The 14,752-nt window shown below is 43.1% G+C and overlaps 2 protein-coding genes across 3 annotated transcripts; both read left to right on the forward strand.

Moving 5' to 3' along the window:
- Nucleotides 1-34: 34 nt before the first annotated feature.
- LOC122873906 (trichohyalin-like) lies at nucleotides 35-2,391 on the forward strand. The gene has a single exon (XM_044191230.1). It carries the CDS (start codon nucleotides 46-48, stop codon nucleotides 2,260-2,262), a length of 2,217 nt encoding a protein of 738 aa, XP_044047165.1. The 5' UTR covers nucleotides 35-45; the 3' UTR covers nucleotides 2,263-2,391.
- A 5,920-nt stretch (nucleotides 2,392-8,311) lies between these two features.
- LOC122873910 (nocturnin-like) lies at nucleotides 8,312-14,065 on the forward strand. 2 transcript variants are annotated; one of them, XM_044191239.1, is made up of 5 exons: nucleotides 8,312-9,748; nucleotides 10,759-10,901; nucleotides 11,003-11,159; nucleotides 12,653-12,984; nucleotides 13,069-14,065. In XM_044191239.1, exons 1-5 carry the CDS (start codon nucleotides 9,736-9,738, stop codon nucleotides 13,585-13,587), a joined length of 1,164 nt encoding a protein of 387 aa, XP_044047174.1. In that variant the 5' UTR covers nucleotides 8,312-9,735; the 3' UTR covers nucleotides 13,588-14,065. The 2 variants fall into 2 exon arrangements, with proteins under 2 accessions (XP_044047174.1, XP_044047176.1); XM_044191241.1 differs by having other exon boundaries at nucleotides 8,318-9,748; nucleotides 11,000-11,159.
- The last annotated feature ends 687 nt before the right edge of the window (nucleotides 14,066-14,752 follow it).

The raw sequence follows: 14,752 nt of genomic DNA on the forward strand, positions 1-14,752 counted from the left end.
ACTTAAAAGTGCAGTCACACAGAAACTTAACACATACGGATAAAAATGGCGTCTTGCCTGGTGCCGGACTTCCCAGCCGTCTTGGTTGCTCTCGAGCATTTAAAGGAACTGGACAAGCAGCTGAAAGAGGAGGGAATACCATTCTCACCTGACGCCAGCCTCCATCTGACAGAGATAACGACTGCTATCACTGAACTGGAGGTGGACCGGCGTGCTGCTCATGAACATTTAGAAGTGGAAACCATAGAAAACAGCAAGCTAAGACACCAAATTAACAATATAAGAGAGAGAATGAGCCAGGAAATCATGGCTGACGTAGCAGCAGCCCGGGCATCTAATGCTGAGGAGATAGAGCAGCTGCACAAAGAACTCAACACAGTTTCTCAGCTACAAGAAGCCACTGTGAAGAGGCAGGAAGCCCTCTCCAGCCAAAATGAAGCACTGTACCCAGAGCGTGAGCAGGTGAAGGCTGAACATGAAGAGATGATTGCTGTTCTGAATGATGAAATAACCTTAAAGTATGGCCTGCAGCTGCAGCTGGATCAGACACGGGAGCAGATAGAGGAGCTGAAATCCTGCATCGCTGCTGTCGAACAGGACAAAATAACACTGCAGCAAAACATGGCACTGGAGAGAGAGGCTTTCGCTGTGAAAAAAGACAGCCTGTCCAGAGAAGTGGACCAAGCCGAGGGGAATATTAAGCAGCAGAAGCAAGCGATCAGGAGGAGCAGAGGAGAGCTGGACAGAGTTAACGACAAGAAACAAGAAACCCATGACCATCTGGGCGAGCTCATGATTCACATGGCCAAGCTGGAGAGCAATATACAAAGACTGACAGCATCTCGGTGCCAGTGCGAGAAACTGCTGGAGGTGGAGAACCAGAAGCAAAAAGAATTGAGGCAACAGAGAGAAACGCTGAAGGAGGAGTTGTGTGAGTTAGGGGAAGCCTTCAGCGTTGCCGTCCAGCGTCTTAAAGAGGAAATAGCCACGGTGGAAGGTAAAATAGAGGCGGGTCGAGCAGCAAGATTGCTCTTTCAAGACTCCCTGGCTAAAATCTATGAGATATTCAAGCATCAGCGCGATGAAGAGAACGACGTGAGGGCAGAGCATTTCCACGTCTCGCAGCAGCTGGAGCGATCCAGGCTGCAGCTGGAGGAGCGCATTTCCTCCATAGTCAAACACAGCAAGGAGATCAAAGAGATGGACAAGCAGATCGGAGAACTCCTGGAAGCCGACACAATCAACAAGCGCGTGTTTGAGAGGCATCAGGAAGAGATGTGCGGTAACGTGGATACAGAGAAGAAGAACATCAGCAATTTGGAGGAGGAGAAGAGGCGGCTAAGGAGGCTCTTGGAGGAGGCGAAGAGGAATCAGGAGGAGCACGTGGCGAAAATGACCTCTGATATCAGCAACACCATGGCGAGATACCAGGAGCTTCAGCAGAAGGAGGCCGCACTCCAGCAGCGTCAGCCCAAGAGCATGGATACTGACTTGCTGATGAGCCATGTGACCCAGTGTGAGGTGGAGTACAGACAAAAAGAGATCAAACACCATCAGGAAATAGAGCAGTGCACTGCAGAGACTGAGAGCATCGTAAGGAGCAACGAGGAGAAGCAGAGGGAGATGGAGGAGAAAGAGGAGATGCTGAAGGACGTGGAAGCAAAGTGGAACGAAGAGCGCTCCAGGCTACAGAGACTACAGATGCTGACCTCCGAGCTGAGGAGGAAGAAGAACGATCTGGAGCTGTCCATTCAGGGGCTGAAGGAGAAAACCAGCTCTCTGCTTCAGCCCAAAGTGGAAATGAAGGCTGAGCTGGAGGAGCTGCGACAAAGTTACATGGACGTGCTCGACAAGCGGGCCGCAGAGCTGAGAGCTGTGGAGATGAGCATCTATGACAGCAGCGTGAAACTGGAGCAGGTGAGCGTGGAAAACAGCAGGCTGCATCTCTGTATCAGACAGACGACAGAGGCCATTAGCAGAGCCAGGGAGGACAAAGACCGATACTGGCAGGAGATTCACCAGTTCAAGCGGGACATAAAGGCCTTGTTTGAGAGTTTACAGGAAGCATGGAGAGAGGACCTATTGGTAACTCAGGACTGTCAGAGCAGCGATGGTGTTCTGTTGGTGTCGATGAGTGACCTGATGAACCACCTGAAGACCAGGAGACAACAGTTAGGGAATGTCCGCACACTCCTACACCAACAAATGTTAGACTTCAGCAAACAACTGGGAGATAAAACAGCTAAAGAGCAGCAGAGTTGAGTTGATAAGTGTCTCTGTGTCAAATGTCTGCTGACCTGTAGTGTGAATTCAGATAAACTGCATGCATGGAATACTCTTTTTTTGAAGTTGATATTCATTTGTAATAAAAACTTCTAAGTAAAGCTCAAAGCAACAAGATGATGATATGACATCATGTCTATTTTTACTGCGGGCTCGTATACATACTCCAAATGGTTACAATACTTTCCTCTCCTGAGTAGACTTCAGTAAAATGCATCCAAACAGGGACATATTCACTCTTGATTTCTATTCATGTTGACCTAGTAATGATGTAATATACACTTTCAGTACCTGTCTTTACTATAGACATTTTTCACGACGTTTTGACTTGTCAGACACAGGTGGCACTAATAACAGGATTCGTTCCTTAAGAACAGAGCTGTTGTTCAAATTATTTGTTCCACCTGTGCCTTTCCTGCAATGACAGTCAAAGTCCAACTGTCGGCTGTGAAACCACTACTATAATCTGTTTTATTTTGTTAGATATTAGCCAATTTTATGGATATAGAAATTGAACATGGTTTATTTATGAGATGGACAAAACTTCAAGTGGAATTTCAATCATACTTTATATAGCATGAGTTTGTTATCATTTCTAAGTTATCAATAGGCCTTTTTCACAGAAGCCATTTTGACACGTCACAATAGGAAAAGCGCAGGTCAAATTAATGATAGCTGAATTCCATTTAGCTGCTTCAGTTTCAGGGTCCTGGTATTGTGCATGCTGGCTTGGACTGACTGACTAGAACAGGTCCACTGTTAATGTTGTTGGTAACACATGGTGATTTTCTTACTATGACAAGTCAAAATCTGTAAAAATAGCCTATTTATACTTTCTAAGTATATGCTCAGTTATTTTTCTATTTTTGACACTACATTTGACTACCATGAATCACAATTTGGAATGCAGCAATTAAGTTGAATAGCAATTAGCAGTATGTGTCAGCTTTGACTAATGTCTGACAATAGTAAGGCAACATACAGAGATACAATAAATTCAGATCTCAATCTCTTTTTGAATAGAGGCCTGACGTGGAATATTTCTGTTGTAGTTCTCTCCTCCAACACGCTCACCTGAAGGTGTTGCCATCCACCTTTCAAAGTTAAATGAGGCTAAGAAAAGTATTAAGTTACTGTTGCCACTCTGACTTGTTGACAAGTCCTGTACCAGGTCACAAATGTAGTACTTTTCTTTGTAGCTGTGTTTTTGTTATATACACAGTGTTTGGTTCATACAGCAGCTGTTGTCATCTTCCAACACGGAGGAAATGCAGCAAACATTCGGTGAAGCCTCTGTTGAAATAAGGATTTCACAAGCTAACTACACTTTCATTACATTGCAGCAGCAGCAACAGAAGTATTACATAGAGCTATTTTAAGTGTGTGTATACGGTGAGAGGAGCAGAGGACTCAGCTGAACGTAAGACACATTTCATTTCATACTCTGTTGTAACACCTCCATGTTAGTGGTGTGACAGGTCTTTACCCACAATGTGGTCGACCCAGACTTTTTGGATGTTTTCTCCACTTTGCCGCCATTATTTTTGAGTGTCTGTCATGTATGGTATCGTCGTCTTCTTCCGTGTATTGGAGTAAAAAACCAAAGAAAACTAAAGTCTCTCTTCTGGACCGTTTCCTTTTTATTAAGGAATCATTATTTTGTTCCAAATCTGTAAATGAAATCTTTTGCTGTCATTGTGATGCTCAGTTTGTCAAAGGAAATACTTTATACTATATGTGTATATATTTAGTTACCAACTTGTTTCTTTGCTCCTTTTCTTCTTTGTATCAGAGGAATTCCACAAATTTCCACTAATTGTGAGAGGCAGCTGTCACCCACTGCACTTTTCTTCCTTTTTCCTCTTTAAAATGTAATTGTTTATTCATAAATGCTCACATTTTTAGTGTAGCAAACCAAACCAAATGATCATGCCAAAGTAAAATGGAGAACTGAAAAGGAAAACTGAAAAGAAAATGATTAATTGGAAAGTTTGAAGACAAAATATTCGCAAAATTCAAGATGTGAGAATTCACTTTTTACATATTAATTTTAGACCATCAACTTTTTTTTTTTTTTTTTTTTTGCAGACTCACTGTATGTGGCTCCTACCAGCAGATGTCAGAAGGGGCCGGATTTCTCTTTGCTGTGACCTTGCCCTGCAGCCAGAGGGTCAAGCGACCACCCACTTCCCTCTGAACGGAAACACACACACACACACACACACACACACACACACAAGTCCATTCCCTCCGTCTGTGTCACACACTATTAGGACAGCATAGAGGCAAACAAAGATAGCTGCTAAACAAGGTAGCAGCTGCACAAGTGGAGTTGAAGGGAAATCAGCAGTTTATTCCAGTAAAGAAGGTAAGTCTTCAGATAAACATCAAGTAAACTTTGTGCCACGTGACCTGGCAGCTACAGAACGTGAAGCTCTACGGTATGGTCAGACTGTATCACACAACATATTTGAAACTGGTTTGTAAGTGACTTAGATTATTTTAAGTGCGTTCTCCCTGACAGGCTGTATCTGTGTCTGTGGCTGCTCTGCTCTATCAGTATTGTGTCTGTGTGTGATAGATTATGTTCATCGGTATCTCCAGCTGAAGGACACGTGCTGCTGTAAAGCTGAAAAACCTCTTTGAATCATGTAAAGTTTCATATTTTGCACTCTCAGCTGAGATCAAAACAGCTTATTTTTTAGGTTCTGACATTCTGAAGACACAAGCTTTTCACAGGATAGTGACAATTTTCGAACCAGTTTTTATATTGACTTTGGTCATGAATAGAAGTCTTCTAAAGTTATGTCTTCTGAAGCCATTTACAGAGAAGACAGAGAGGAGGTCTCTGAATGCTGAGTTTACCCATTACAGTGACACAGCAGCGGTTCTCAGGAATTTTAACATCGTCCTTTCAGAGCTGAAACGCCACAGGACGCCTCCATATTTTAAAGGGGCACTCCACTGACTTTCCATGTAGGAATCTGTTTACTAGTAATGAAGAGCTCTACTCAGCCTGTATAATCTGAGAAAATAATTGGGCCACAAATTTATGAAAGAAAGCCTGCATTACAAATTTGTGGTTTACAGGACAGGAAGGGTCTACTAAAGGATGCTGTTGAGTTGCACTATAGGATCCAGTGTTTTTTGACTAATACTCCTGTGCGCCTGAAGCTTGACATGCAAAACATATTAAAGTTCCCCTTTATGTAGTTGGCAACAGGCAGTATTGTTGATACTGATATTTCCAGGCCAGACTGGCCAAAAGCAGAACTGGAGGTGTGGCTTGCAGCACTTCTACATTCTACATGTTCAGGAGTCACTATGTCAAAGTCATGAAAGATAGTTACATTCTTTGGTTGTGATATAACTGCAAATGCATAGTTAATAATAATAATTATTATTATTATTATTATTATTATAATAACCTGCAACACTGATGTTCCTGGTGACTGTAAATAAGGCACTCAGCGGATATCACTTTGGCAGTGACAGCAGGGTCCCATCTTTGGGTTAGATTTTTTAGTCTCAAGTCTACAGCTCGGATATATGATATTAAGTAAATTTCCAATGTATGAATGACCTTGACTTTACCTACTTTGTCACATAATGCAATCCGAGTGCTTCTAACTAAAGTGATTCTTTCATCGCAGCTTATACTGTCTCATACTGTACTATGAGCAGGGGCACAAGGGGTTCATGTAACTAAAACAAGCTGCCACCATCTTTGCTAATACAGCACATGGGTGTGGATTGAGTGGCTCTTTTATGTTTGTGTTAACTCTGCTTTGCAGTGGAGGAGACTGCCTGTCTAAAGGTCAGAGAGTAAAGTAGCAATTTAATACCACAAACTAGATAACACATATGATGCCGGCTCTGTAAGATATCACATACATCTGCACATGCGTTGGGGCAGGATTTAAGAAAACATTGAAATAAGATGGCGTACCTTTGGGGAAAACTGTGTCCACCACTTTGGTCCAGACTGAAATATGTCAACAACTATTAGACGCATTGCCATGCAATCTGGTACTGACATTTATGGTGCCGAAAAGACGAATCCTAATGACTTTGGTGATCCCCTGACTTTTCCTCTTGCTCCACCATGAGGTTAACATTTGTGGTTTTTAGTGAAATGTCTCAACAACTATTAGATGGATTGCCATGAGATTTGGTACATATAATCATGTTCTCCTCAAGATGAATTGTAATGACTTTTTTAATCCCTTAACTTTTTATCTAGTGCCATCATCAGGTCAAATGTTTATTTTGTCCAATACTTTGGTTTATGATTAAATACCTGCAAAGCTAATGACACTCCCATCAGCCTCAGCTGTACTTTGTGTTTAGGGCTACTTAGCAAATGCTAATTCAGTAAACTAAGATGGTGAATATGGTAAACATACTTGCTAAACATCAGCATGTTAGCGTTGTCATTTTTGAGTATGTTAGCATTCTGACATTAGCATGTAGCTCAAAACACTGCTGTGCCTCAGTACAGCCTCAGAGCCACTAGCACGGCTGTAGATTGTTGTTATAACCTTTCATTTAAACTGGAAAATCTCACTGAGATTAAGATTTCATTTTCAAGCAAGACATAAATATATTTATAACGCCATATAACTGCAGAATTGAACATGTACAATACAGCAAGATGCCAGAGGACAATGTTATACGTTTGATACAGAAAGAGCAAAAAGCAGCAGTATTGAAATATCTGTCCATTTATTCAAAAGGGAAAGAGGTTGTTTGTTTCGTTCATATACAGTAGTGGTACTTTAAGATCACAAATAGACAACCATCACAGTGAAATTGTTTCAGCTGTCGTGACATGACACACGCGCGCACACAAAAACCCAGCCACATATTGTAATGTAATGAGGGAGCTGCCCTTCAATGTGGAAATGTCAGTATGCCACTAAAGGATACAGTGACAGGCGCTCTCTCTCTCTCTCTCTCTCTCTCTCTCTCTCTCTCTCTCTCTCTCATATGCACCCACTCACTGCACTATAGTAAATTATTCTGCCTGGAGCCACAGGAGGTTGTGTACAGGGTGAGTCACACTGCCCTCACAGCAGCATGCACGCACACACACACACACACACGGTGCCTACCGTAATGTTTCTTGACTTGTAGTAAATGTGTAGAAACTACGTGAGTGACCACTCACAAGTCAGCAGAGCTTTTAGTTTTATCTCTAGCTTCATCTGCTCACCTGTGCGCTGACGCACTGACGTCAAAGCAACACAGTGGACAACATTCGCTCCTTGACTCCATTCTGTTGGTTTAAGGGATCCAGATAGAGAGGAATAATACTGCTTTGTCTCGGCTCATAAAACATCCGAATTATTTTGAGTACACACACGTGCAGGAATTTGTCTTGCGTTTATATTCACAGCGGAACAGGTGGATGTTTCACAAAGGTCTCTGCAGAATGCAAACACTTTGCTGCCACTTTCACATTGTGATTCAACATACTTGCACAAGGATGGTGGTTGCTGATGTGTCCTGTGTGTTTTTGTTACAGGAAAACAACATTTTTTTTATTAGCTTTACGTTGATCTACAAAGAGACGTTAGCCATTAAAATCAACAGAGTTTGCATACAATAACCTGTGATGGTCAATAAAGGCACACCTTCATATCGGTGGTTCCCAACCTTTATGGCTTTTGATGCCTTAAAACAGTGCTTCTCAACATGGGGGTCAGGACCTTTCCAAGGGAACACAAGCTAAATCTGGGGGGATCATGAAATGATTAAAAGAAAACATTTAAATTTAAAAAGGCCTCTACAAATTAATTCAAATAAACGTAGCTGTGGCTACAGGCCGCACGCCAACCAGCCAAGCTCTCAGCTGTACGAGGCTGTACTTTTAGCTAAATGAACGTCAGCATGCTCACACTGCCATTCTTAACATGCTGATGTTTACCCGGTACAGTGTTTACCATGCTCAACATCTTAGTTTAGTGTTAGCATGCCAGCGTTTGCTAATTAGCACTAAACACAAAGTACAGCTGAGGCTGATGGGAATGTTGTTAGTTTTGCAGGTGTTTTGGTCATAGACCAAAGTATTGGACAAACTGAAATTCTGACCTTATGATGGCGCAGGTTTAAAAGTTAAGGCATCACCAATGTTAATACAATTCATCCTGAGGGGAAAATTCATTTCTGTATGAAATTTCATGCCAATCCATCTAATAGTTGTTGGGACATTTCAGTTTGGACCAAAGTTGTGTAAAAAAAAAAAAAATTTCATTGGAAACGCAAAAACCTTTAACCTTCTGGTGGCGCTGGATGAAACGTCGGGATCGTCAGAGTCAGTACGATTCATCCTGTGGAGGCCGTGAGTGTCTTCACAAAACAGTTGTCGAGACATTTCAATCTGAATCAAAATGGCGGCCTGACCGACGGACATTGCCATGCCTAGAGCCACGCTGCTAACGTGGCTAAAATGTCAGGAACCACTGTGTGTACTTGTGTTTCATGGTTTGCGTGTTTACAGGTAGTGTGCAGTATCAACGTATCATTTAAATACATTTCACAGACATGAAGAGGTAAAACTGTCCAATATTTCACAAAAAAGATTAGAGAGAAAAAAATGACACAATAGCTATAATTATGTGTTGCTTAATTATGTGTTTCTTCAATCTCATGACCCCTCACGTTTATGCCACGACCCCTAAGGGAGCTGCAAACCACAGGTTGGGAACCGCTGCTTCATACTGTAGTTATACAATTATAAATTTGATTCCAGCCCAAAATATTATGAGTTAGTTCTATCAGTTTAGAAAAGTACAACGTACTACATGGAAAATAACCCTGAACACTGACGTACCGTTAGTGACGATAAGTTGTTATCAAAGTGACCTGGGTGCTGTTACAACATCCAAACTGAGGAAGTTATTATTGCAAAACGCACACACACACGCACGCACGCACGCACGGCGGCACACACTCATCACATTTGTGCATTCATGCAGTCATTGTTGTGTGAGGGTGTGACAATCTCCAGATAAGTCAGTACAGTTTATCTATTAGCAATATATCTGCCACACACTCCGCTTGTGTGTGTGTGTGTGTGTGTGTGTGTGTGTGTGCGCGACTGAGAGAGCAGCGGTTTGGATTGCGCAGTGTATGCCTCTCCCTCAACAGCACGTGAGCTGTAATACTCCATATGGCCTGATGACGTCTATACTTCCTAATCTCTCTCTGTGTCTCTCTCTCCCTCCCCGAGGCTTTATAGGCAGCAGTGAACAGTGGGAAGTCAGATTCCTGCATTCACACAGAGACAAACACATCTGCCACTGTCTCCTGTTACAGGGAAAACACTTTGAGCGTAGCCAGGAAGCTTAAATTAGCTTAGACATAAACATACAGTATCAGTATACAGTGTTAGCGTTAAAAGGAGGCGTTAAGGACTCAAGTGCAGGGTGGACGTAGCTGTGGACTGTGATGGAGACTATGGGTAAGAGGCAGCTGTTCTTTGTTTCACTGTAGATGAGGTCATGTTGGGATGTACAGTATCTGCTGTATATACATGACTGGTGTCATTTTGAATGTACAAAATCAAAGATCAGAGGTGGAAGGTGTTACAGTGGAGCAGAGCGGGGATTTAATCACCATATTCAGTCTGGCTGGTGCTGGCATGTACATGGATAAACATGGACCCACATAATTATTAACATTTAATGTCTGAAAGAGTAAGAAGATATTTATTGTTTATCTAAATGCTCCAGGGTTTGTTTTATATGTGGACAGGAGTGGGAGCTGGCTCTTGTCACTGAAGTCCTGTTATCGCTCACTAACACAGAACAGGAACCTAAACATCAGTGGCCAAACAGTGTCTGATCTCTCCATTTGTAGTCATATAGTTCTGGTCCAGAGGAGCCGAGAAGTTAGGTTCTGTCTTACTGCTGTCATCAAGCTCACTTTCAGGCGCAGCTTTTTCAGAGAAAATGGCGGTCAAACAGTCACAGTTAGCAACTTGCTGGTGAACATAGTGGAGCCATTAAAGAGCCAGATATTTCCCTCAGGAGCTGAGGAAGACCAAAAACAGAGCTAAAAGAAGAGTGAACATTGAACTGCCACAGTGGTAGATATACTGTACATCAAAGGTGAAAGTGTGTGATGTAGCAGACAATTTATTTTTAACTAATTTGTTAAAACTGTTAATACTCAGTGTCAGTCTGACGGTCACTGGGAAGTCTTGTTTTTAGGTTGCATTAGTGATTCAGTTCACGTGAGTGGACAGATGTTGAAGGGGGACACAAGGCGAGCTGAGCTGCAGTCATGCTCAGACATGAGAAAGAAACACTTTAGTCATCATGTGATTAAAAAAAAAAAAAAAAACGGGATTTGTCACAGATGACTTGGCAGCTGAGACAGTCGAGCCTGTGAGTGTGTTCCCTCGTCTCATGATCTGAGCTGAAGGTCAACAAACACACCTCACCGTCTTTGTCTTTTTCTTCTAATCAGTGTGTCCGATGGGTGGAGGGGCCACCAGGCTGTACAGCGCCCTGACTCAGACCCACAGAGGCAGCTCTCCTCTCCCCCTCCCTCCGTCCCATCTGGACCCCCACCAGCCTGCGGACACAAACCTGGATCCGGATTCCTGCCAGGTGACTCCTTCACTTCTGCTCACAGTACAGTTCTAGTATGTATAGTAATCTGCCTCCCTGAGCTGAAATAAATGTTAAATGTCATGTCTGCCTTGCAGCAGCACAAGGGGTCCGATCCAGTGGAGCTGCTTCGACAGTGCGAGGAGGCCCTCAGGGACCGACCACCTCGCTTCCACAGGAAGTTCACTCACTTCAATGATGGAGACGGCGCCCCCAGCAGCCCCATCAGGATGATGCAGTGGAACATACTGGCCCAAGGTAGATTGCTTTTAGCCCACCAACAGTCTAATATCACATCACACTGGATTGTAGGCTCTGATATATCTAATGACACATTTTAACTTGAAAAACAGTTCAGATTTTTGATGTGGCAGATCCAGGGAGATATAATGATATAAGTGGCTTTCTAATTGTGTGCCAATCCTTATTCCTGGTACTTTAACACAGTAAAGTTGGAGATATCAGGTGTCATCCTTTCCTCCATTTGCTTCCATTCATTTTTGTGCCAGTTAAAGCTGCACTAATGAATGTTTTTATATTAACAACTGGATCAAATGGCTATGCATAATGTGAAAGGGGTCGCTCATAGCCATGAACCCACAAATAATTATCACCTGACTGCAGTTCCCCTTCAGCTCTTCGGAGCGTTTTAGCATATTTCAGCTCATTGTTTTGGTTTTACGGCAACTATACTGTTTTGATTCACTCTGCTGCGCTCATCACCCCGCTAAACCGATTGTCAACTACTTGTCCAGCACCAGACAGCAGACAGACAAAGTTAATGACTAGCTGGTGAACATAGTGAAGCATTTAGCAGCTAAATGTCACCACACTTTCATCTCCATACTCGAGATGAAAAACTCGACTCCAAAAAAAAAAATCTCTGATAAATACCTGCCCAGCACCAAACAGCAGACAAAGTTAGCAATTAGTTAAGCTAGCCGGTGGAGGAAATTGAACAACTTGCAAGATAAAAACTCAGATATTTCCCCCAGGAGTTGGTAGAGAGCAACACTTTGCTAAAAGCAGAATGAATTCAATTGTATTTTATTTATATAGCGCCAAATCATAACAGAAATTATCTCAGGGCACTTGTCATATAGAGCAGGTCTAGACCATACTCTTTATAATATTATTTACAAAGACCCAACAATTCCCACCATGAGAAAACACTTGGCGACAGTGGCAAGGAAAAACTCCCTTTTAACAGGCAGAAACCTCGAGCAGAACCGGGCTCTGAGTGGGCGGCCATCTGCCTCGACCATATTGGACTTATTATTTTCCAGGTGGCAAGAAGAACTACTCCAAATGAATGCTAATGTTGCTTGGTTGTCAACTTTTCAAAGTGATAATACATCACTTCTTCTACTGCCCCCAAGTGGCCATACAAATCTATTAATACTGCTTTAAAAAAACATCAAATTTATTATCCTGACATCAACAGGAAGTTAAGCAGAACTCTTCACTGAGAAGTAATACTTAAAAAAATACATCACTTTACAACCTTAACTGTCAAGCTAAGTTTTTTTTTTATGTTAAAAATGCAGGCCTAATTATGTAAAACTGTGGGAAATGTAATAAAGGTGTAGACAGTAGGACATGGTAAGGGTGTTCTTTTGTAAGCAAAGAACATTTCCAAGTTGTAGCAAAGAGATATCCTGATTGAACACTTGCTAACAAACTATGGAGCGTAGCTACTCGAGGTTAAGGCTATACTGAAGTCAGATGTCCCTCTTTCTCCTGTCCTTCAGCTCTGGGCGAAGGACTTGACAGTTTTGTCCAGTGTCCCCCGGAGGCCCTCAGCTGGTCCCGCAGGAAGTACCTCATCTTAGAGGAGATCCTCACCTACCGACCACATATCCTGTGTCTGCAGGAAGTCGACCATTACTATGACACCTTCCAGCCAGTTCTGGCAGGCCTGGGTTACAGCAGCAACTTTTGCCCTAAACCCTGGTCGCCATGCCTGGATGTGGAGGGCAACAACGGCCCCGACGGCTGCGCGCTGTTCTTCGATCAGTCGCGATACGAGTTCCTGGATAGCATGAGCATACGGCTGTCTGCCATGAGGATTCCAACCAATCAGGTGGGTAGAATCTGCTTAAAGCCACACTTGGACACATAGAAACCTCCTCATAAGCACCTTTAACACGCCGCCCTCTTGCCACAGGTTGCTGTGGTGACGATGCTACGTTGTCGGCGCACGGGAAGATGCGTGTGTGTGGCCGTGACCCACCTGAAGGCTCGTTCTGGCTGGGAGTGGCTCCGCAGCGCCCAGGGCTCCGACCTCCTGCGACACCTCCAGAATCTGGTCCAGAAACACGCCGGCGGGCCCACGGGTGCCCCTAGCTCTGACATTCCACTGGTCATATGTGGCGATTTCAACGCAGTCCCAACTGAGGAGGTCTACCGGCGTTTCAGTGGGTCGCCTCTCGGTTTGGACTCGGCCTATAAGAAACTCAGTCAAGACGGTTTGACTGAGCCGGAGTACACGACATGGAAGATTCGGCCTACAGGGGAATGCTGTACCACTCTGGACTACATTTGGTACAGTCAGGACACACTGAGAGTGGACGCAGTTTTGGACATGCCCACGGAGGAACAGATTGGGCCAAACAGGCTTCCGTCCTTTAGCTATCCATCTGACCACCTTTCTCTGGTTTGTGACTTTAGCTTTAAGGAGGAGTGAGAAGGAAACGCTGAACAAGCACACAGGAAGGGGCGACGCTGTGAAGAGAGAGTCGAGGTTGGCTTCACTCGACAAGAAGGCGTGCAGGTGAGGCGCCACATGCGAGTGAACCGGACAGGATGAAGACAGGAGGCCGAGGAACCAGAGTGGGAAGTTAGTTATTGTGACTGGACTGAAAAGTCAGATAACTTAATGACGCTGAAGTTGCAGTGATACGTGCTGCAACAACATAGTCTACCTCCCCAAAGCCTAACACTGTGCGAGTGTGTTTTCTGCACCAGGTTACTGTCCTGTACCTTCATCTGTACTCAAACACAAACAAGCACAGTGAAACTCAAGAATGGGATTGGAAACTTGTTTGTTTTTATTAGTTAAAAATAATCTTAGAATCAATTAGTTTCATTGAAACTGCAGTAAATGTGCTTCCCACTGCCAGTGTACTACAGAGTGACAGAATAAAGTGTTTTTGCTGCACCTATGTGAGGTTTATATTTGATGACTGTTGCTTTTAGAGTTATGTAGATTTACTCTCTCTGACTGTGCTCTTGCTGGTTTGCGACTTAAAAAGGATCGGCTCATCCAAATTAGCAAATTATCTAGAGCTATCTAGAGATGCAGATTGTTTTGGTTTTATCTATCCAGATTTTGAGATTTCTGTCTGTGTCTACCCCAATCTAATGGAGGTGAATATCTCTTTTGTTTGTGGTGCTCTGTGGTGTAAACAATGTCCTGGTTACTCTGAATAATCCAGACCTCACTGTGAACAATTTTAATTGGAACTACATTCTACAGAGGAAATAGTCCCTATAAACACTGCTGAGAGTATTCTGTTTATCCAACTGTTTCTGAAGACACCTTGCTGTTGAATTTTCCAAATGCAATTTTTGAATGCTTTGAGCAACAAACTAAATTCCATTCCCCTCCATTTTATTGGGGACAGCTATTTCACAACCTGGGCAAAACCAAAACTATCTGTAGCATGGCGACACACCAGGAAATGTAATCTGGGTGAATTGACCTTTTTTAAATTTACATAGTCTGGATAAAAGGGTCCTTTCAGGTACAGCTGATTATGGCACTGGCAGCTCAAATATTCAGTTTCAGTGCTAAATGTAATCAATAGCTGTCTGAACATTAGTAATACAATAACCAACTGGTATGACAA

The sequence above is a fragment of the Siniperca chuatsi genome, linkage group LG3, assembly GCF_020085105.1.
Source record: "Siniperca chuatsi isolate FFG_IHB_CAS linkage group LG3, ASM2008510v1, whole genome shotgun sequence".
Lineage (NCBI taxonomy): Eukaryota > Metazoa > Chordata > Actinopteri > Centrarchiformes > Sinipercidae > Siniperca > Siniperca chuatsi.

Bases quoted from the DNA above. Each gene is read 5' to 3' on its own strand.
- LOC122873910 (XM_044191241.1), top strand. The intron at 10,902-10,999 runs GTGACTCCTTCA...TCTGCCTTGCAG, and splicing joins TGGATCCGGATTCCTGCCAG to CAGCACAAGGGGTCCGATCC. The intron at 12,985-13,068 runs GTGGGTAGAATC...CTCTTGCCACAG, and splicing joins TGAGGATTCCAACCAATCAG to GTTGCTGTGGTGACGATGCT.
- LOC122873906 (XM_044191230.1), top strand. From the start codon at position 46: ATGGCGTCTTGCCTGGTGCCGGACTTCCCAGCCGTCTTGGTTGCTCTC.